Here is a 24,155-nt window from a genome sequence, read left to right as displayed (position 1 = left end):
AACTAACATTACTGTGTGATCCTGGGCAAAAGCAGCAATAAGTGGTTGCAACATGGAGCCCAATTATAAGGGTGTCCAGTCGAGCACATTCCGCAGATATTTGATTAGATTAAGATATGGGGATTTTAGAGACCAGGTCAACAAAATGAACTTTTTGTCATGCTTCTCAAATTCCTGAACAGTTTTTGCAGTGTTTGCACCTGTGAGGCGACAGTGCTACCCACTGAGCCACTGTGCTGCCCCCAAATAGACCATGCTGTTTACTCAACAGTGGCTTCTGTCTTGCCACTCTGCCACAAAGAAGTGATTTATGGAATAATTGAGTTCTTCCATCTCTACACATGAGTTTTATAGTGACTGTTGGGTTATTTATTTACCCTGACTAAGGCTCTTCATGCCAGGATGATCAAATTCTCTCGAATCTAAGAAAATTTCCAGTTTGTGCCAAGCTTCTGAGGTGCTGAGAACAAATGTTTCATGTAGTTTTACATTGTTTCCCTGATCTATGCCTTTGCCACAATTTAAAGATCCACAGAAAGTTTGTTTTATTTTGGTTCGTCGAGTAGTTAAGTGTAGATTAATGGTAAATGATAAATGTCAAATATATCCATTCTAAATTCGATACTAATACAATAATATGAACAAGAAGATAAACTGTATATAAAAACAATGTGACCACAAATGGGCTAAAATAATAAAGACAAACCTCAAGTGGGAGATGAAGGGCAAACACTGAAGGAAGCTCCTCACTTTCCTTTTTGCATTTGACCAGCCAGTCAAGTCCAAATGTTTCTTCACTGTTTGAAGTTTAAGCACTTCTAGGAAGAGTAAGGCCTTTTTTTCTAGGAGGTCTGTGGTCCAAACTTCCATAACTGATTGGAATATTTCCAGTAAAGCAGGAAGGACATTCTTGCCAGTATCAATCTCATACTTATTCACACTCGAGTAAAGATCCAGCATAATCATACACTGATCAGTATTGTCATACTGCTTATCATTTGCCATAAATGAGAAAGTTGTGAAACTGCACACAGATGCCAGAATCTTCGAGAAACTCTGTCCTGTTGGGGTATCACACTCTGCTGCTGCTGCAACAATCAGCTTCACCAAAAACTCAACAATTGTTAATTTCTTTCTTCTTCCATGTAGAAGCAAATCAACCCTGAGAAAATAAATATAAAGTAATTTACTAATTAATAAACACTTAATATTCACAAAGAATTGTCAAAAGGATATACAATACCCAAAACCTGAACATTAGTATGATGTTGATCAGTGTGTCTGACTCTGACAGCAGTTGTGTAAGGAAGAGTGATTGACTCAAATCAAACTGAAGATATTGTTTAACTGCACTAATTACTGCTAAAGCCGCTGCAACTAGTTATTGACTTACTATGACAATTAGTGAGCAATGTGGGTGTTGGTTAAATTTCTCCCTTAAATTGACCCTTGCGATGATTTCAGTCATCTCAATGGACTGTGGTTTTTAAACACTGTATAAAATGTTTATTAGATTTTATAATATTTATTAGAATTTATTACCTCAGCTCAGAGATGTAAGGCAAACACTGAAGCAGGCTCCTTATTTCACTCTCTTCATCTGTCAGCCTGCTTAGCTTTAAGGGTTTCTTCTGTGTTTGCAGCTTCAGCAATTCCAGAAGGTCCGAGGCCCTTGTCTCTGAGAGGTTTATGCACCAGACTGAAGGAAATAGCTGGTAAAATTTTGGTAAGAATTTAAGAACACTCTCACTGGTTTTTGTCTCGTACTCTTTTAAACTGGAGTACAGATTCAGCAGGAAAGCAGATTTTCCTTTATCTGTTTTCAAACAGGGTAGAACTGCAGTCTCCACAGCTGTCTCAATCATCTCGTTCTGATAAAGAGCTGCTTGCAGACAGAGATTAAACAGGACTGGTCTTACACTCTTTTGGTTTTTTTGACCGTATTCTCTCACATTCTGTTGTGGAATGAACCTATAAAAAACAATAAAAAAAACATATGACAAAGTCAACATACTCAAATTTGTAAATACAAACGCCAATGCAAGGTCAATGTGGTGGACAGTTCTTTTTAAATGATATACAAAAAATGAAATTCTGGCAGGTGTAAAGTTCTGGACACTAAGTTAAGTCTCAAAACTTTTTTTACTTACTAGGCCTTATTTACTTTGAACTCATTATGTGGGTAAGAACTGTCACTACGAATAACTAATGACAATTCTAAAGCATGTTAAAGTAATTTAACATTTAATAACCATGTGCTTTTCTTAGTGATTCCAGTTTGCGCTATGTCATGGCAGTTGTGGGAAGTTGTGGAAGTCAAAGCAAGACCAAAAACACTTGTTTGTAGCTAATTGGTCACCACAATTAGGGCTGTTGCGCTAACCGCAATTTTGAAATATCGCGGTATAGACCAGCCAACCGCAGGGCATGCCAAGCAACCGCAACACCGCGATATTCACGTTTTTTCTTTCTTTCTTCTCTTTTTTTTTTATTGTTGCAGGGTCCATCTTGTTTTATACGCTTACATTCGTGCGTAATAAATGTTAAATAAATTCATAATGAAAATTAGCTAAGAGCGACATTTTCCCGCAACCTGTTCTCATGCGTTGCTGCTGAGTGTCAGGCTTTGTGTTTTAAAATGTAAACAATCGCAACAGGAATTATAGGCAAGTTTATTAATGATTAAATTGAGTTCACACTCAATAATATACTTGTAATTTAGACGACATTTAAACAGCCTTGGCGTACTAAAACACTTAATTGACGGTTAATATGGCATTGCAGCCTGCAGATTCTCTCTTGCTGGCTTGCTGGAATTATTTAAATGCATTTTTTCGTTGAATAAAAATTTATTGAAACGAATAATAACTTGAAATGTAGTATATATTGTTATATTAATTATACCTACTAAATAGATGGTTAATAGTGGCGCGATAACCAGGCTAGACTTTCTCTGATCTCTAAAGTCGCATGCAGGTACAGGAGATCTACAGTGTATTAATGCAACGAGCACCATCAGAGAGGGTTTTAGTGCCGAGGGGAACATCACTACCCCACTCAGATCCTCTCTAAAACACATCAGGTGAACATGTTGGTTCGTCTAGTGCGCATGATAACGCAGGTTTAAACTCTTACAGACTTTATTCTTTATTCTATTTTTTTACCATATTTTGATTAGATGTGCATTTAAAATATTTAGCCTAAACACTTTTTTTTTGTTTCACAGTGTATATCTAGCCTAAGCTAGAAGCTTATTTAAACCTTTTTTTTATAGAGAAAAGACGCGCATCCCTGCTCTGTTCTGTATTTAACAATATACACGCATTTCATTTGTCTTAAAGCTGTCCCATCTTTGTCATTATAAAGCAATAATATACCGAATCATAGCCTAACAATAAAGCTTGTTTATATAGCTCTAAAATCTAGATAAATTAAGTAATAAAAAAAAAATATATAAAAAAAATGGCGATATAACCGCATACCGCGATATTGAGACAGGCTGAACACCGCAAGGGGAAATTCTGTCACCGCGACAGCCCTAACCACAATCCAAGTAAAACTGGTTATTAATTTAATTTTTGATCATTCTTTTCTTTTATTCTTTTAAGTAAATGTCTTGTATAGTTTCACAGCTAAAGTTGCACATTTTACAAGCCGCATGTTTCATTTAAGTTACCGACTCATTTGGTGGCCTCTGGTTTAATGATTGGCGGCTAGCTAGCCAGAGCCAGGCTAGCAATAGCTAATTTGTGGCGAGTCACTGGAGTTGGCTTGCTGAGATGTTATTAAACAATTTTACAAGGATCACATGATTACTTTTATTTAGTTGGATAGGTAAATCATCCAGCATGGATAGATGGCTCTGGAGTCCCTAAAAATTGGATGGATGCTTTATTCTTTCTTAAAATTAAACCATTATACCATTAAACACCCATTATAAATACCCTATTTTGAAAAATCAAGAGTTTTGTTGTTGCCCAACCAAATAATTAAATTGACCACACAATGCAGTTTGTGTTGCATTGTACAATGTGCTGATATTTTTTTAATGCAACAATGCGTGAAATCAATCCTGCTTAGCTGAAAGTGTTTGTGTTTATACAAAGAATGTTTCTAATTGAAGGAAGTTATGGAAAGTGTCAAACAGTTACCTCAGCTGAGAGATGTAAGGCAGACACTGTAGAAGAATTCTAATTTCACTTTCTTCATCTGTCCAGCCTTTCAGTTCTACAGGTTTCTTCTTTCTTTGGAGCTTCAGCACTTTTAAAAAAGAAGAAGCTCTTGGTTCTGAGAAGTTGATGGACCAGACTGCAGGAAGTGACTGGAAAACTGGCCCTAAAGCTGGAAGTAAGTTCCTGCCTTTTTGAGCCTCATAGTCCTCAGCATGTGAGTACAGATCGAGCAGAAAGCCAGACAGCTCTTCGTTTGTCTTCAAATAACATAAAGGCAGTTTGAGAGTGTCCAGAATTCTCTCCTTCTGATGAAGGGCTGCCTGCAGACACAGATTCAACAGGAACGATCTCACTCTCTGTCTCCATTCTTTATGAGAGTCGGTCAAATTGTGAGGTGGATCAAATCTGTAAAATAAAAATCCAATGCATTCAAATACAAGATCGGACAGGTTTGGAAATGCAATGACGCAACAATAATCTGTGAATTGTTCATTCTATTAAACATTTATTTAACTGACAAAAGTACAAAAAAGATTTCAAATTTCTTTGTAAAACTAATTTTGTGTATATATTTACAAAATACAATCAGATTGGTGTGACAAAAAACGTATTTTTTCTACTTTTGTTAGCTACAGTTGCACTTTTTTATCCTAACCTATAGATATTTAATCAAAGCACCGCTGAGATTTGAAGCCAGATTGCAGCAGTAGTGGGCCACCATAACAAACAGCTGCACCATCTAAGCACCTGAAGTTTAAACTTACAAGAATACATGTATGACGACTCACCTCAGGTGTGAGATGTAAGGTAGAGCCTGAAGGAAACATTTCACTTCATTCTCATCATCTACACAGTCTCTAATTTTTATAGATTTAGGTCTTGCTTGGACTTTTAACACATCTAGGAAGATGGAGGCCTTTCTTTTTGAGAGATCTATAGACCAAACTGAAGCAGAAAAAAATAAATAGATTTACTCGCAATGAATAGTTAATATTTAGAGCCATTAATATATGCATATTAATTTAAACTAAACATAAACATATACAGTGTATCACAAAAGTGAGTACACCCCTCACATTTCTGCAAATATTTCATTATATCTTTTCATGGGACAACACTATAGACATGAAACTTGGATATAAGTTAGAGTAGTCAGTGTACAGCTTGTATAGCAGTGTAGATTTACTGTCTTCTGAAAATAACTCAACACACAGCCATTAATGTCTAAATAGCTGGCAACATAAGTGAGTACACCCCACAGTGAACATGTCCAAATTGTGTCCAAATGTGTCGTTGTCCCTCCATGGTGTCATGTGTCAAGGTCCCAGGTGTAAATGGGGAGCAGGGCTGTTAAATTTGGTGTTTTGGGTACAATTCTCTCATACTGGCCACTGGATATTCAACATGGCACCTCATGGCAAAGAACTCTCTGAGGATGTGAGAAATAGAATTGTTGCTCTCCACAAAGATGGCCTGGGCTATAAGAAGATTGCTAACACCCTGAAACTGAGCTACAGCATGGTGGCCAAGGTCATACAGCGGTTTTCCAGGACAGGTTCCACTCGAAACAGGCTTCGCCAGGGTCGACCAAAGAAGTTGAGTCCACGTGTTCGGCGTCATATCCAGGGGTTGGCTTTAAAAAATAGACACATGAGTGCTGCCAGCATTGCTGCAGAGGTTGAAGACGTGGGAGGTCAGCCTGTCAGTGCTCAGACCATACGCCGCACACTGCATCAACTCGGTCTGCATGGTCGTCATCCCAGAAGGAAGCTGACGCACAAGAAAGCCAGCAAACAGTTTGCTGAAGACAAGCAGTCCAAGAACATGGATTACTGGAATGCCCTGTGGTCTGACGAGACCAAGATAAACTTGTTTGGCTCAGATGGTGTCCAGCATGTGTGGCGGCGCCCTGGTGAGAGGTACCAAGACAACTGTATCTTGCCTACAGTCAAGCATGGTGGTGGTATCATCATGGTCTTGGGCTGCATGAGTGTTGCTGGCACTGGGGAGCTGCGGTTCATTGAGGGAAACATGAATTCCAACATGTACTGTGACATTCTGAAACAGAGCATGATCCCCTCCCTTCGAAAACTGGGCCTCATGGCAGTTTTCCAACAGGATAACGACCCCAAACACAACCTCCAAGATGACAACTGCCTTGCTGAGGAAGCTGAAGGTAAAGGTGATGGACTAAACCCAATTGAGCACCTGTGGCACATCCTCAAGTGGAAGGTGGAGGAGTTCAAGGTGTCTAACATCCACCAGCTACGTGATGTCATCATGGAGGAGTGGTAGAGGATTCCAGTAGCAACCTGTGCAGCTCTGGTGAATTCCATGCCCAGGAGGGTTAAGGCAGTGCTGGATAATAATGGTGGTCACACAAAATATTGACACTTTGGGCACAATTTGGACATGTTCACTGTGGGGTGTACTCACTTATGTTGCCAGCTATTTAGACATTAATGGCTGTGTGTTGAGTTATTTTCAGAAGACAGTAAATCTACACTGCTATACAAGTTGTACACTGACTACTCTAAGTTATATCCAAGTTTTAGTTCTATAGTGTTGTCCCATGAAAAGATATAATGAAATATTTGCAGAAATGTGAGGGGTGTACTCACTTTTGTGATACACTGTACATGCAGTTCATAGCAGTCTTGCAATTTAACAGCTTCAGCAACTTGATAACCATCAAGACAAATTTCACCCTAGAAAAAGGTGATGGTTTGGGGTTTTTTTTTTTTGTTCCTTAGCAAAAGATCCCTGTTCCATGTTTGTTTTAATGGGAGCGTTCAAACTATATCTGTTTATATGGGTGCAAAAAGTCACAAGCTGAAGTAAATCATAATAATGAAGAATTATTAGGTTACTGTCAGTACATTTAATGCATGTATATTTTTGAGCCATGCCAAAATAAATGCATGTGTAACTGGGTGGTTCCTTCAAACTGGGGCAGCAGATGTTTTCCCACAATGAAATAACCAGAGAAAATAATAACTAGTGCATTAAATAATAAAACAAAAGAGAACCCATGGAAATGAATTCCAAATACATAATGCGACTTTACGTTCTAAAGGAACTGCTATGAAATACATTTATATTGACTTGGATTTAGACACCAACTATCAATGCTTTACCACGAACAGGAGCCTTTGTTTCTTCACTAGGGCTGCTGATGTCCTTATCTCCATAGACAGCAGAGATTCTGGCTTTGTAACAGGTGCTAGAAGGAAGGGAAATGGTACATTCACACTCTGGACCATCTGTTTGAATGGACTGCCAGCCCTTCAGACCAGGCTCCATGTATTCCACCTCGTAGCAGATCACAGGGGAGTCTTCATCAGTTTCAGGCCTCTGCCAGGCAATGAGGTAAGATTCTTCATTTTGTTTAAGAATGGTAGGAGCTCCAGGTCTGGCTTTAGCGGGTGTGTAGAACTCTGTGATCCTGCTGTAGTCACTCATGCTGTCATTGTCTATTACTGCATATCTGAGCTGGTAGTTAAACTCTGGTACAAGATCAGAAATCACACAGTTCTCTTCAAAACAGTCAGTGGCTCTCCACTTCAAATGCTTATCTGCTTTGTACTCCACTCTGTATTGTTTAGTGCTGTGGGTCTCTATATTTGGTAGTTTCACGGTTGCCCTTGTCTGTTGTACTGCAATTATTTCTGCTGGTTCTGGCTTTATATCAAGCTTTACATTGCAGCTCACCAGACTTCCAGACTGGTAAAGATGTATGGAGGACCCCGAGCATTGTGGATCAGGTACAGAGGCAGCTAGGAACATGGTTTGCTGGGCATTATAGTAAGACTCTTTATAGAAAAGAAATCTCTGAAGGTCCGAGATAATTTTCTGACTTGTATCAGGCAGTCTGAACGGTTGCTGTGCCTCGTGTTCTGTGTTTGTGGTGTTTACTAAATCGAGGTGTTGCCTTAGACGTGAAACGAATGCATCTTCAGCCTCCACTGAAGTCAAAGCGAAACACATCACGTCTGTTTGGGAATTTTGTATGATGCTCTGTAACTCATTCTTGGATTTTACAATAATGACATTAGCAGATCTGCAGTGGTTCAAGGCCCTCATCTCAGCAACTTGGTTTTTTAGCCATTGTTTTATAGTCAGTGGACTGAATGGTGACTCGTCATGTCTTTTCATAAGGTCTTGTAGGTTCTTTTCTATTTCTGCTCCTTTTTCTCGTATGGCCTTAATGCTGGAGGCCAGTCTTCTTTGAAACACAGACTGGTACTGCTGTAGAAGTAAGGAACCCTCAGCAAAACAGTCATTTAATCTCAGCAGTGATTTAAATTCCTCATGACGTTTATCATTAGATATTTGCTGACAAATCTCAATGTCACTCTTCAGGTATTCCAGACGTTTCTCTGCTTCTAACAACTGATCTTCACTCATTTCTTTAACAACATGAGCAGATGTTGCATCCAGACACTTAAGAGGAAGAAGCCAGGCTTTAAGAGGGACTGCTTTTAAATGTTGAGGGTCCCGTGTATTTTTAAGACTCCTGTAGTGATTTACTGCTGTGTAACATTTTTCAGAACTTTGCAAGACATTTCCATCAATGTAAAGATTGCCGTCACCGAGACTGGACAGCTGTTCTGTTTCACCGGAGGATGTCATCATCTTCTTGATTTCCTCTCTCAGTTCAGTGTCTTTCTTGCTTCCTATACGATTCCTGTCAAGGACACAAAATGCCTGGGCTCCATACAGAACTGCCACGACTACGTGTGTTGCTGTGTTTGAACTGGTCTGTGGCAGAGGAGGTCCATCATGCAGCAGTTTGTGACTGAGCATGTCCAGTCTGGTGGAAGTCCTGAAGTGCAGAGTGACTCTCTCCTGTAGTTGTAATTGATTTGGGTGCTTCAGAAATGCAGCAGCTCCAGACACTTCAGCCAGCCCTGATATTACACTCGCTCTTAAAGGAACGGTTAGTTCCAAAGCACTTAATCTGTCATGTAAAGTGTCTCCCTCTAAAATCCTTTCATCTGAATAGAACTGAGGAATTGACAACTTCACAGAGGTTACTGTGTCATTATCCCACAAAAAGTCATCTGAAAATATAAAATGTCACACATTATTAAACTATAAATATAATAATAAACAACACACTAGGATTATAGCAAGTATTTATAGAGAAGTATTCTCATTGTTGAGGTTAAATGTACTTTTTTACATTAACTTTTACATTTCCAGACCTGTCTATTTTAAATAATTAAGCTACCATCTGTAAACAGCTGATAACAACTACCAAAGCTGATCAGTCCCAAAGCTTTTCTTGGTTTTGCTTACCTAGTCCTGAAATCTGGACATTTGTAGTATGGACAGTCTTACCTGACAGATAAGGGGTCACTACAAGTTTTCCATCATTACCAGCCTCAGACTGACATCTTCCATGTCAACATTTCAGATTCCATTCTGTTTAAAAGGGCAGTCAGTGGTAGATACTGGTATGGCAATCCTCTGGCCTTCCCTTAATTACATTTTCAATTGTTTTTATTGGGGATTGTTGAGGATGGAAGTATAATATTCATTTTATAAACTGGATTTATTAACCTAGTTGGAAGACCTACATTTAAAAGTATATGTGTATACATACATTTGGCCATATGTCTCATATTACTTATGTTGCATAAAGAAATCTGACTAACATAAAACAACAGGTCATGCCATATAACCATGTTTTTTTGTGAAAGAATAATAGGGTAAAAAAATGTTAAGCGTGTTAAGTAAAAAATAGGGAAAAATGTTGTGTACCTACTTAGCAATCATAGATTTGTCAAAAGCTGAACGATGCTGAAGATTCAGTACAAAAAGCAGTATGCTGTCATACAGTGTCATACCAATTCTTCAAAAACAGTGGTTATACCATATTAAACGCAGTCTTGTACATAACGTATACAGTCTCTTACCTGGGCTGAAAGAATCACTGCGGCAGTCATACAGTATCCCAAGGTCTAACTGCCGACCAAGAGCTGCAACTTCAACAAGGTCTGAGGTAAAATCTGAAATTGGTGGTGCAGAGACAAACAGATTAACTGTGGTCATGTTTATAAAATAGAAACATTTTATAGAAATATCACAAATGATAATAACTAATAATATAATAAATTATAAGTATTAGAACCCACCATTAGCAGCTCCAATTCCTCTGTAAAAATGTTTTGTGAAGAAGGACAACTCTGACTCAACTTTCTAAAGGATTTTAAATTGAGAACAAAGCAGTAACTTTTTTATTGTATGTTTCATTTGTAAAAGAAACTAGAATAAAGTGGAAAACTTTAAGATTTAGGTACAACAAGCTTACCTGATTTTGTGCTCTCAACTCGCCAATTGTTTTTAGAAGTTGTTGTACCAAGATGTCTTTTTGCTTTGATTTGACATCGAGCTGAAAAAGAAAAGACATCACATGAAAAAGAAACAAAGGTAACACTCACTTAAACTCTTCAATGTTAAGGCAGAGATCTGGCAATCAGAAGACAACATGTAGATCACATCATCCAAAAATGCAAGAAACCCTGTAATGGCTCTGGATAACCAGGTATCGTTTTGGCTCCTATAGCTAACCTGACACAATCCTGGATCAGAAGAGTACGAAAATTTCACTGGCTTTCTACAGCTGAATGAATCTGATTTAAAACAAAAAGCTTAGCTTCAATTACATTTGCAACTAATCCAAAGCAACTAACAAGTGTGACGGAATACACTTCAAGCAATTGGGGGTTAAGGGCTTTGCTCAGATGCCCAACAGTGGCATCTTGGCGATGGTGAGGCATGAACCGGCAACCTTCTGATAACTAGTGCCTACCATTTGTAGCTGGTCGTTTCTTGGCTTCAGATCTTCTGTTGCATCAAGCAGAGTGTGTCTCTGCAGGGCTTTTACTGTGTAGTGTTGTCTCACATGGACTTCACAGTAGAAGACATCACAGGTCATACACAACTTTACTGCTTGTTTCTGCTCGCAGATATCACAAGACCTATTTCTAGGTCCAGCATTGCTGTGAGAAAAACGGTAAGAGGAAAAGTTGTGTATTGTGTTTGCTTGTGGTCAGCTAACAAGCTGTTTTATTAAACAGTGACTAGTTAGCTCTTAACTGTTGTAAATTAAAACTGTTTCAGCATTGTCAGAAGAACACTTAGCAAGCTGTACAGAAATGCCCATTACTTAAACACCTAAACATAGTACACAGTACTGAAACAGTAAATCTGTGTACTTTTAGTTTGTACCTGGGTAAAAAGATTTTCTTTTCTTTGAATCTCATGGGTTCATACATAGACTGGTCACTTCGATAAGACACACACGGTGATGGAATCTCCTCAGATCTAAAATTACACATAAAATGAGTCATGTATGAACTTAAATTTTATAAACTTAACTTTTAAACTTTAATTTGGCACTTCAAAGTCAGAAGTGTACATACATTTGTATGTACTGTATTTCATTGCAGTCTTTGGATTTTAAAGTTTCTTTTAAAGTTTTGTGATCAAATCATTGAAACATAGTTCTTAATCTAAAACAAATTCAGGGATTTGATTTGTACTGTTACTTTTATGGCGAAAAAAGTCTTAAAATGGAAGGTATTTGTGGCATGGCCTCCTAATTCCTCATTAGTAATTATTATTGCCACAGCAGGTCACTTCAATTTGCCTATTGACTGCACCCATTAGACTGAGCCACAGAGGGTCTAAAGTCCAGACAGTTATTTGTTGGTCTGCATGTGTTTCCTTGCCAGTCCTTAGTCCCAGTAGCAGTAAAAACAGTAATAAACTAAGAAGTACAACATAAACAAACCTTCTTTTAAATGCAAAAGGACGATCCATTGACTGGTTGGATGCAAGAGAAATAGATGATGGAGCTGGAGACACTGTATCATGCATGTATCTTTGTGAAAACAGAAGTACAGAATAAAACATTATTTTAACAATTGTTTAGATTCAAAAGAAATTACCACACAAGGCCATACAATGAAACAGGTCTGTTCAATGATTGAGTAAAATTTTTATACAACAGAAAAAAATTAGGAACTACAGTATCATATAGATAAATGTTGTCTGTGTACAATTATTGACTGTTGCCCATTTGTTGCTCTGTACACTTTCAGCTTCCTCGACTACATCAAAACAGTAAATCCATGTACTTTTAGCTTGTACCTGGGTAAAAAGATTTCTCTTTTGTCTTTGAATCTCATGGGTTCATACATAGACTGGTCACTTCGATAAGACACACACGGTGATGGAATCTCCTCAGATCTAAAAATACACATAAAAAGAGTCATGTATGAACTTAAATTTTATATACAGTGTATCACAAAAGTGAGTACACCCCTCACATTTCTGCAGATATTTAAGTATATCTTTTCATGGGACAACACTGACAAAATGACACTTTGACACAATGAAAAGTAGTCTGTGTGCAGCTTATATAACAGTGTAAATTTATTTTTCCCTCAAAATAACTCAATATACAGCCATTAATGTCTAAACCACCGGCAACAAAAGTGAGTACACCCCTTACTGAAAGTTCCTGAAGTGTCAATATTTTGTGTGGCCACCATTATTTCCCAGAACTGCCTTAACTCTCCTGGGCATGGAGTTTACCAGAGCTTCACAGGTTGCCACTGGAATGCTTTTCCACTCCTCCATGACGACATCACGGAGCTGGCGGATATTCGAGACTTTGCGCTCCTCCACCTTCCGCTTGAGGATGCCCCAAAGATGTTCTATTGGGTTTAGGTCTGGAGACATGCTTGGCCAGTCCATCACCTTTACCCTCAGCCTCTTCAATAAAGCAGTGGTCGTCTTAGAGGTGTGTTTGGGGTCATTATCATGCTGGAACACTGCCCTGCGACCCAGTTTCCGGAGGGAGGGGATCATGCTCTGCTCAGTATTTCACAGTACATATTGGAGTTCATGTGTCCCTCAATGAAATGTAACTCCCCAACACCTGCTGCACTCATGCAGCCCCAGACCATGGCATTCCCACCACCATGCTTGACTGTAGGCATGACACACTTATCTTTGTACTCCTCACCTGATTGCCGCCACACATGCTTGAGACCATCTGAACCAAACAAATTAATCTTGGTCTCATCAGACCATAGGACATGGTTCCAGTAATCCATGTCCTTTGTTGACATGTCTTCAGCAAACTGTTTGCGGGCTTTCTTGTGTAGAGACTTCAGAAGAGGCTTCCTTCTGGGGTGACAGCCATGCAGACCAATTTGATGTAGTGTGCGGCGTATGGTCTGAGCACTGACAGGCTGACCCCTCACCTTTTCAATCTCTGCAGCAATGCTGACAGCACTCCTGCGCCTATCTTTCAAAGACAGCAGTTGGATGTGACGCTGAGCACGTGCACTCAGCTTCTTTGGACGACCAACGCGAGGTCTGTTCTGAGTGGACCCTGCTCTTTTAAAACGCTGGATGATCTTGGCCACTGTGCTGCAGCTCAGTTTCAGGGTTTTGGCCATCTTCATGTAGCCTTGGCCATCTTCATGTAGCGCAACAATTCGTCTTTTAAGATCCTCAGAGAGTTCTTTGCCATGAGGTGCCATGTTGGAAATTTCAGTGACCAGTATGAGAGAGTGTGAGAGCTGTACTACTAAATTGAACACACCTGCTCCCTATGCACACCTGAGACCTAGTAACACTAACAAATCACATGACATTTTGGAGGGAAAATGACAAGCAGTGCTCAATTTGGACATTTAGGGGTGTAGTCTCTTAGGGGTGTACTCACTTTTGTTGCCGGTGGTTTAGACATTAATGGCTGTATATTGAGTTATTTTGAGGGAAGAATAAATTTACACTGTTATATAAGCTGCACACAGACTACTTTTCATTGTGTCAAAGTGTCATTTTGTCAGTGTTGTACCATGAAAAGATATACTTAAATATCTGCAGAAATGTGAGGGGTGTACTCACTTTTGTGATACACTGTACACTTAAGTCAAAAGTGTCCATACATTTGTATGCATTTCATTACAGTCTTTGGGTTTTATTGAGTCCTGCGACTGTTCCTTTTCTGTGACCAAATGATTGAAACGCAGTTCTTAATCTAAAACTAATTCAGGGATTTGATTTGTACTATTAATTTTATGGTGAAAAAAGTCTTAAAATGGAAGGTATTTGTGGCATGGCCTCCTAATTCCTCATTAGTAATTATTATTGCCACAGCAGATCACTTCAATTTGCCTATTGACTGCACCCATTAGACTGAGCCACAGAGGGTCTAAAGTCCAGACAGTTATTTGTTGGTCTGCAAGTGTTTCCTTGTCAGTCCTTAGTCCCAGTAGCAGTAAAAACAGTAATAAACTAAAAAGTACAACATAAACAAACCTTCTTTTAAATGCAAAAGGACGATCCATTGACTGGTTGGATGCAAGAGAAATAGATGATGGAGCTGGAGACACTGTATCATGCATGTATCTTTGTAAAAACAGAAGTACAGAATAAAACATTATTTTAACAATTGTTTAGATTCAAAAGAAATTACCACACAAGGCCATACAATGAAACAGGTCTGTTCAATGATTGAGTAAAATTTTTATACAACAGAAAAAAATTAGGAACTACAGTTATCATATAGATAAATGTTGTCTGTGTACAATTATTGACTGTTGCCCATTTGTTGCTCTGTACACTTTCAGCTTCCTCGACTACATCAAAATTGTAAATCCATGTACTTTTAGCTTGTACCTGGGTAAAAAGATTTCTCTTTTGTCTTTGAATCTCATGGGTTCATACATAGACTGGTCACTTCGATAAGACACACACGGTGATGGAATCTCCTCAGATCTAAAAATACACATAAAAAGAGTCATGTATGAACTTAAATTTTATATACACTTCAAAGTCAAAAGTGTCCATACATTTGTATGCATTTCATTACAGTCTTTGGGTTTTATTGAGTCCTGCGACTGTTCCTTTTCTGTGACCAAATGATTGAAACGCAGTTCTTAATCTAAAACTAATTCAGGGATTTGATTTGTACTATTAATTTTATGGTGAAAAAAGTCTTAAAATGGAAGGTATTTGTGGCATGGCCTCCTAATTCCTCATTAGTAATTATTATTGCCACAGCTGGTAACTTCTCTTTGCTTACTGACTGCACCCATTAGACTGAGCCACAGAGCATCTAAAGTCCAAGCAGCTGTTTATTGGTCTGCATATGTGCCAAACTTAATCCCAGTATCAGTAAAAACATTAATAAACTAAGAAGTACAAAATAAACAAACCTTCTTTTAAACACAAAAGGGCAATCCATTGTCTGGTTGGATGCAAGTGATAAAGGTGATGGAACTGGAGACACTGAATCATACCAGCTTCATTGTGAAAACAAAAGCACATAATAACACATTATTATTTTGACAATTGTATACATTCAAAAGAAATTACCACACAAGGCCATACAGTGAAACAGGTCTGTTCAATGATTGAGTAAAATTTTTATACAGCAGCAATCCCTGGGTGGGGCGGTCCGGGTCCTTTCTGTGCGGAGTTTGCATGTTCTCCCCGTGTCTGTGTGGGTTTCCTCCGAGTGCTCCAGTTTCCTCCCACAGCCCAAAAACATGCAGTCAGGCTAATTAAGACACTGAATTGTCCTATAGGTACCTAGCCGCTAGGATGCCACCAGTGCATTGTAGTGCTGGTCCCAAGCCCGGATAAATAGGGAGGGTTGTGTCAGGAAGGCGTAAAAACTGTGTCAAATATAATGGGAGAAGCCGAGGAAATAGAGAGATCTGCAGTAATATTTATTGAACAATTTAGGAACCACAGTTATCATATAGATAAATGTTGTCCTCTACTACATCCATCAGTGGAGAGGGACCCCTATTGACCATTTATTTGGGATTTGTACAATTCTCAGCACTGCAATGACACAAACATGGTGTTTGTTGTACTCGGATAAGCGTATCAGATCCAGCAGAAGAACACATTTTGGGCAAATAAATGGGCCAAACCCAAAATTTTAAGAAAAAAAGCCAGAAGATACTTTTGAAAATTGTGAACACCCAAACATGTTAGTTTGAGTTTTACATTAAACATATATAAAGCTTTTATGAATTTATCTTTGTGAACAAGGAGACTATACGTGAATTTCTTCTGCTTTCAACAGTTCACAGCAGCAACAAGCAATGTCATGCAATTGGTGGCACAGGTCTCAGGAGGGCATTTTCTGACCAATGATTTGTAGTTGGGAACATTATTAGAAATGTAGGGTTAGGCCCAAGAGTTTAGTTGGGATTTTTAAACACATTATCAATGCTGGAAGCAGAATAGCACTTCAAACTAAAAATAAGGTAACTTAAGCACCAGACTAGCACTGGCACTAAAGACAATCATAATAGACCCTGGGGGTAATTCATTTACTTACATAAAAGTAAACCAAAAATGTAAAGGTAAGATAATATCATATAATAACATTTTACAGAACTCAAGTTTCATATAGATTGTAAAAACAGGACACTGTGTTTTATTAAAAGTACCAGTAAACTAAACAATAGTGCACATGATCAAAATATTCTCAAGTTTAAAACCAGTTTTTTACTGAGAATCAGTGTTAAACTGTTTATACATTTAGACACCAATATAACACAAGGAGAAAGAAGATTATACCTGTAGGTACCCAGTTGATCCACTAACTGGTCAGAAAAAAAAGCCTGTGCTGCTTCTAGCTTTGCACTGTGACAATAAAAAAAGCTTTAAAACATTAACCAAACATAATGACAAACTAGATGGTAAGAGTATATCTGAAATCAAACTCAGAGTTATACCGCTTCACTCCACAGTTCATTTCACTGAATGTGATGGGTAGATTCACTGACAGTTCACTTTTCACAGAGATGGGTGACACACGTCTGTTTTGTACATAAAATAACAGTTAAAAGACTACACAAAGCAGAAGCCATATATCTACAATGTTATAAAATGCTGACTTAAAGTGGAAGCATATTCTGTGGTGTGACGACATACACCAAATTGTTCTGGGCATAATGGACATCATGTCAGGGCCAACAGTAAAAAGATCATTTTTTTTAAATGTTCTTGATGATTTGTTGATAAGCCAGAAACATTTTGACTAGTATATAACTAGTATTTTGGACTAATGACCAAGGTAAAAAACTAACAGAATTAATTGGTGACTGTAAATGTTTGCAAAATTAACCATATCGTAGGTACCATCATCATCTGTGGGTGTTTGGTTGCCATGGTTTAACTGACACCATTCTTTTCACATCACACAAACAACAGTAAAATATGTAACATTGCAGTTTTATGATTGTATGTAACTATGCAGTCATAAAGTCAGTATATGTAAGCCTTCCCTAATTCTAATTTAATTAATTTATTTATTTTAAATAAAAGAAAAATGCCAAAATTAACTCACCTTAGGTTCTCCACTGTGTGATGTTCATCAAGGAAACCATCCAATAACATGTATGAATACCTGTCAGCCCAGACTGAGTTAGGCATTTTGTTTTCATTTTTAAAACACCTGTGATATCAAAGTACATGTTAGATAAATCTGGATTTTTAACAGAGAAGTAAAGTACTGTATGTACTAACATTGTACTAAATGGACTTACCAGTGTTAACTGCACTATCAATAGTGTTAAGTGTACTTTTACTGGTGTTAACTGTACTATCAAAAATGTTAACTGTACTTTTACTGGTGGTAACTGTACTTTTAGAACTTTAAAACTCATGGGGAATCATCATCTACATGGAATATATGTAAATATATATATATATATATATATATATATATATATATATATATATATATATTCTACCGTTTTGTGTAACACTGTGTAACCTTTTTTTGCTAAACATACTGGAAAAATAAAACAAAATTCACATGCAAATTTTTATTTAAAATATGGCACAGCAATTTAATTCAACTTACCCTGTGAAATATGTTGATTTCCACACCGCTCACACGGCTTGGACCTAAAGTAAAAACAAGCAAAATACAGTGTAAAGCTGAAGTGACATAGATTAAGTAACAGAGGAAGAGAAGAGATTATTTAGTTCCTTTAGTTTTCACTAACAATAGACATTTACAACCCCATATCAGAAAAAAGTTGGGACAGTATGGAAAATTCAAATAAAAAAAACCACAGTATTCCACACCTCCATTCCTGCATTTACGGCCTGCAACACATTCCAAAAAAAGTTGGGACGGGGCAATTTAGGGCTAGAAATAAGGTGGAAAAACTAAATAATGATGTGATTCTCTGCAGGTGATTGTAATCATGGTTTGGTACATAAGCAGGCTGAGTCTTTGATAAGCAAAGATGATCAGAGGATCTCCAGTTTGTCAACAAATACTTGAGAAACTGAAAGTGATCACAGTGATCACTGAAAGTGGGTAAGCTACTGCAATAGGAAGAGAATTAACTACCACTGAGCCTTTAGAATGTAGAGCGGCTCCCTCAATAGAGAGAACTGCACTGACAGCAGTGACAGTTGAAACAGTGGTGGACACATAGACGCCAGTCCACAGACGACCAATGCAAGTAAACTGTCTGCATGGGAGTTAAGTATGGAGCTAATTTAGTGCCAAAACTTCGCAAATAAACAACGTATTCTGTAAATATGATTCGATTTGCAAACAAACACAACACGATCTACAAATAAAAAACACGACTATTTAACGCACACAATGTGATTTACAAATGCAAAACGCCACTGTTGCAAATGCATATGTGACTTTCAAATAAATGCACAGCTGTTTTCTAATACACTGCACTTCACAAACAAATAGAACACGTTTTACAAATACAAACGCTGTTCCGCAAATGCCGTTCGTGAATCACGTGACTTTTGGCACTGTTCTGGCGCTTGTGTCACTTGTCAGATTTTCTCACAAATACATCCCGACTCGTACAAATGCATCGCACCTGAGCAGTAGAGGGCGCTGTGGGTCCACGTTACAACATGTGAATGAGCGAGAAGAAGCCACTCCAGCCGGCTTGTGAGTCTATTTGGATGCAGCGCTTTGCCTTTTTGAATGAATTATTATTTTATACTATAGGTCGCGCATCTCGATAGAGCCACTGATCTGTATCTCAGTCATATATCTCAAGGTTATTTATTTATTAGGATTTTACCGTCATGTTTTAAACTTTGGTTACATTAATGACAGGAACGGTAGTTACTCATTACACGAGGTTTAACAGTTTACAAGTTTAATATCAAACACAGTCATGGACAATTTAGTGTCTCCAATTCACCTCGCTTTCATGTCTTTGGACTGTAGGAGGAAGCTCCAGGAGGAAACCCACGCATGTCAATACATTCCCGTCCATTTACTGATTTATTAACAACAACACATCCTGAGTCTCTGGAGGACGTGTCTACATTTTAACATATGTAGTTTGGGTGTACATTCTGCACATTAAAATGTACCCATCTACTGCAGAGGTCACACGGGTAACACTTTTTTTAAAAATCAGTAAATAATGTCCACAATAACGTTATAATAATAAAGTTACAATGAGATTAAATTCTCTGCATTGTCCTAAATGACCACTCAGCCCTGCTGTCATAAGGTTCCCTTGTCTTTACAAAAATTCATATTAATTCATGAACACATAGGCATAGTTTAACAACTATAATTTAGCACATAGTTTAGCAAAATTCTAGCTTTTTTTCGCTTGTTATGTTCTTCATTCCTGACTGGGTCAACAAGTGTTACTGTTTTTTCAACATCATGATAATCTTAAACATATTTTATAGTAAATTAGACTTAAATAAGACCATAAACACAGCTAAAATATTTGGCCACACTGTCAGTTTCAATGTGGACATAATAACTTAAACTATATATATACAGTATATATATATATATATATATATACATAGAGAGAGAGAGAGAGACAGACAGACAGACACACACACACACACACGGATGGATGGATGGATGGATGGATAGATATAAGGAAAAATAATTAGAACAGAACTGGCAAGGGAGCAGCAACAAAAATTGTTTTACTTATAAAAACAGTTAAGTACAAGATAACATTACAAATGCTCAACACATTTTGTCAGTAATGAACTTTATTAGACCCAACCTTCTACTTAACTGCAATGTTCCGTAATGTTAAGGTCACAGATAGCTATTTAAAAACGGTTGGCTTCCCTAGTTGTATGAAAAATGCTCTAATATAACCATAAAAATTAAAACTAACTAACCGCTAGCAGAAATAAAGCAGGCAAAAGTAGCACAGAATTATAGACAAATGATAAATTAACAGTGGCTTCTTCTCGCTCATTCACATGTTGTAACGTGGACCCACAGCGCCCTCTACTGCTCAGGTGCGATGCATTTGTACGAGTCGGGATGTATTTGTGAGAAAATCTGACAAGTGACACAAGCGCCAGAACAGTGCCAAAAGTCACGTGATTCACGAACGGCATTTGCGGAACAGCGTTTGTATTTGTAAAACGTGTTCTATTTGTTTGTGAAGTGCAGTGTATTAGAAAACAGCTGTGCATTTATTTGAAAGTCACATATGCATTTGCAACAGTGGCATTTTGCATTTGTAAATCACATTGTGTGCGTTAAATAGTCGTGTTTTTTATTTGTAGATCGTGTTGTGTTTGTTTGCAAATCGAATCATATTTACAGAATACGTTGTTTATTTGCGAAGTTTTGGCACTAAATTAGCTCCATAGTTAAGGACCTTTTGGCCAATCCAAGCTATAATTTAATTATGTTTTTTACAAAAAAAATAAGACATGACTTGGGATGTGCCAATATAAATTTTCAGATTTAATACCAATACTTTATTCTGAAGAACTGATCAATACTGAGTACCTACACCAATTTTATCTGACATAAAATTTGCACAGTTAATATAAAAAAAATCCAGTTTTTGTCTGTCAAAGTTGCTTTATCTTCAAACTAAATGTATTGATTAGACAAAAACCACTTGACCAACTGGCCTTGTTTCAAAAAATAAGTGCTCCATTAGTCACACAATCAACCAATTAACCACGTTTGATTAAAATCTAGATAGTTTAGAATAGACACATTTAGCATTGATTGCTTCAGTTGTGTCATATGTAAACATCATTTTAATAAATCCCTTTCAGCCATGTCAGAAATTAGTTTTGTACATCTGTTAATCAGGACAGTTTTTCTCTTAGCATAAGAGTTGGTCTTAAACTGAACAACTTTTTGGATGACTTGGTTTATAAGTGGGTGGGAACAAAGACTTTAGAAAAGGTAACAAACTCTTGAAATTTTATAAGCAAACTAAAGACAGAGCTCAAAGTTCAGCTCAAAGACAGCTCAAACTCGCTGTGAAAACAATACAGTAAAAATATGAGTGTAATTATTATTATCAGTAGTTATTATATTATATTATAATTAGTAGAAGTAGTTGTTGTAGTATTAGTAGTAGTAGCAGAATAGTTGTTGATATAATATAATTTAATAATAATTGAAAAATATACATTATTATTGATGTTATTATTATTATGGTGTTTGTATTATTGTTGTTGCTGTTGTTCTTGTTATTGTTATCATTACTGGTGATGTAAAAATGATTATTACTATTGGTATTATTATTGTTGATGTTGTTATTATTGGTATTTTAATTATTGTTTTCGATGGTTATTATCATTGTGGCGAGACGGACAGTCTGCTGATATGAACAAGACGCCATGACTAAACAGCAGTGTCGTCTCTCTTTATATGCACTGCCCTTTCTATCCACCATTTTGTTATAACCTTGACGCTGCGTTATTTATTCGACTATTTCACAACTATAAAAGCACATTTAGGCCTCTTAAGGTGTTTTATTAACCGAGATATTTATTTCTAATTTAAAAGATTCCAAATAAAAATGACACTTACACTGCCAAGGCACGATGCGGCGGTTCTTTTCAGTAAAACTTTCGGTTTCGATTTCTCTGAAGGTAGCAGACGTTATTAACTGGGTCAAATTTCAAATACCATCCTGCACACTACAACTAGTGCCCTAAGTAGGGCTAGAAATAACGACTTCCACACACTGTTTCAAAATATCTAGCATGTGAGTGCGCTGATAGGATTGGAACGGTTGCCACTCGGCTGTTTACAAGTTTCATGATTTGCACTGATGGCGCTTTGTGTTCACGTGACACAGCTTCCTAATAATTCAACTGTAAGATTTGTAACGATTACTGATTTGTAACGAAAAAGACTTTTAAGGCTCTTTTTTTTTTTTATAATTTAGCGCGTCCAATTTCATCCCATCAATCATCCTCTTACGGAGAATTCAGTTCCCCCTGTTTCCCCTTTAACGCGCATGTGCAAAAATCATGACTTTTTTTCAGTCGCTTCGTTGAGCGTCGGTTTATTTGGAATATGTATTTATAGCGGTATGTTCTTTTTACATTTCATGTTGTATGTTAGGTAGTTTGTGATTAAATACATACTTTAAAGTATTGAATGAACTACTGTCAGAGGTTTTATTGCTCCACCGCAAGTCAGAGGTTTTCACACTGCTGTCTTCAGCCTTGCTGTCAACAACTAGAATTACCGTGTCAGATTTATTTGTAAATACTGTATATCCTAATACAGGACATGCTCTTATTCACACACTAGTTTGTTTCTTCTCGTTTTGTCACACAAGATAAAGTTTTGGTGCAGATACAAATAAACTATATCGTACAGGACAATAAGCAGTCAGTGTTATTATTTAAGGTTATTCATCTCAGCTGCACTACCATTTACTTTCAATAATAGTTTCATTTATGGTGATCTCTCTTGTTCATTTAAACTTCACAAACTGCATCCATGTGATTTTAAAATTAACAAACAGTATGTAGAACAAGTTTAACCTATAGATCAGTCCATTATACTAACAACACAGGGGGGAACAGATTTACCTGGAGACCTGGGGAATATGGTTCCCCACATGTATATCACTGTGTGATGATTCTTTTTTTAAATTGCAAACTACAGGCATACACACATTTTAAGAACAAAATATCTGTATTAGAAATTAGTGTCAAACTAAATTATGCATATATTACAATTATGCAAATATATAATAAAGAAATCCACCTCAATGCAAAGTAAAACTTAAATACTTGAAAAACTAACATATTTATAGCTTAATAAAAATATATATTTTTAAAAACTAAATAAAATAAAATCTGACATGTGCAAATTTATTTGGGGATGGTGCCCTGGGATTGACTAGCATCACATCCATAGTGCACTCCTGCCGTACGTCCAGTTTCCCCAGGAACAGTTCTGGATCCTCCACGGCCATGACCAGGATAAAGCAGTTACTAAACAGAAATGAATGATTAATTTACTATCTACTTTTTAAATAAACTAAAAGAGCAACATAAAATACAGCAACAAGCAAACATTTTAGAAATAACGTCCCAGTTAACCTTGGTCTAATCTTCAGTACATGCCGGACAATGAAGATCTTCCTTTACTGGTGGGTTGCCAACACATGACTGGTGGTACCAAAGAAATAGTAATAATGCCTTAATTTTATTGGCTTTTTCATTGCACCATGCTATTATTTATGTCCTTGACTTTCCCTCTGGGATTAATAAAGTGATCTATCTATTATAGCTACACTTGTAATTGAGAAGTCTAATGTAACCATAAAACTATTGTGTGACTTTTTATTGATCAATTGAAGGACTGTGTGATCATTGAGATTGCCTGTGATGGATGTGACAGATGGTACCACCAGTCATGTGTTGGCAACCCACCAGTAAAGGAAGATCTTCATTGTCCGGCATGTACTGAAGATTAGACCAAGGTTAACTGGGACGTTATTTCTAAAAAGTTTGCTTCGAAATTTCGAAATCCAGCTCTGGTTGCAGCGCGTGTCTTTTACCGCTGCGCCACCTGAGCGGCAAGGCTCGTTTTTAATAAAAAAGAAAAAGCGTGTTTCTTTTCATCAAATATTTAGGTTTATGGTGGATTTGAAGGTGTTGAGATCTCCACTC

The 24,155-nt window shown here is 37.3% G+C and overlaps 1 protein-coding gene across 1 annotated transcript in view; it reads right to left on the bottom strand.

Moving 5' to 3' along the window:
* Positions 1-22,101, bottom strand: part of si:ch211-281l24.3 (uncharacterized) — a 29,775-nt gene extending 7,674 nt beyond the window's left edge. Inside the window, exons 1-20 of the mRNA XM_063009107.1 lie at positions 22,051-22,101; positions 18,091-18,134; positions 17,572-17,679; positions 16,958-17,041; positions 16,800-16,865; positions 15,419-15,505; positions 14,880-14,978; positions 14,520-14,609; positions 12,333-12,431; positions 11,974-12,063; positions 11,409-11,504; positions 10,990-11,179; positions 10,489-10,569; positions 10,313-10,376; positions 10,094-10,186; positions 7,310-9,235; positions 4,961-5,117; positions 4,152-4,577; positions 1,543-1,971; positions 707-1,162 (exon numbers count right to left, since the gene is read on the bottom strand). Of these exons, the coding sequence (XP_062865177.1) occupies positions 707-1,162; positions 1,543-1,971; positions 4,152-4,577; positions 4,961-5,117; positions 7,310-9,235; positions 10,094-10,186; positions 10,313-10,376; positions 10,489-10,569; positions 10,990-11,179; positions 11,409-11,504; positions 11,974-12,063; positions 12,333-12,431; positions 14,520-14,609; positions 14,880-14,978; positions 15,419-15,505; positions 16,800-16,865; positions 16,958-17,041; positions 17,572-17,657 (4,619 nt within the window). The 5' untranslated portion in view covers positions 17,658-17,679; positions 18,091-18,134; positions 22,051-22,101. The remainder of the gene's footprint in view (positions 1-706; positions 1,163-1,542; positions 1,972-4,151; positions 4,578-4,960; positions 5,118-7,309; positions 9,236-10,093; positions 10,187-10,312; positions 10,377-10,488; positions 10,570-10,989; positions 11,180-11,408; positions 11,505-11,973; positions 12,064-12,332; positions 12,432-14,519; positions 14,610-14,879; positions 14,979-15,418; positions 15,506-16,799; positions 16,866-16,957; positions 17,042-17,571; positions 17,680-18,090; positions 18,135-22,050) is intronic.
* Positions 22,102-24,155: the final 2,054 nt, after the last annotated feature.

The sequence above is a fragment of the Trichomycterus rosablanca genome, chromosome 14 (assembly GCF_030014385.1).
Source record: "Trichomycterus rosablanca isolate fTriRos1 chromosome 14, fTriRos1.hap1, whole genome shotgun sequence".
NCBI lineage: Eukaryota > Metazoa > Chordata > Actinopteri > Siluriformes > Trichomycteridae > Trichomycterus > Trichomycterus rosablanca.
Note: the sequence above shows the minus strand (reverse complement) of the source record. Positions and strands in the feature narration are given on the sequence as shown.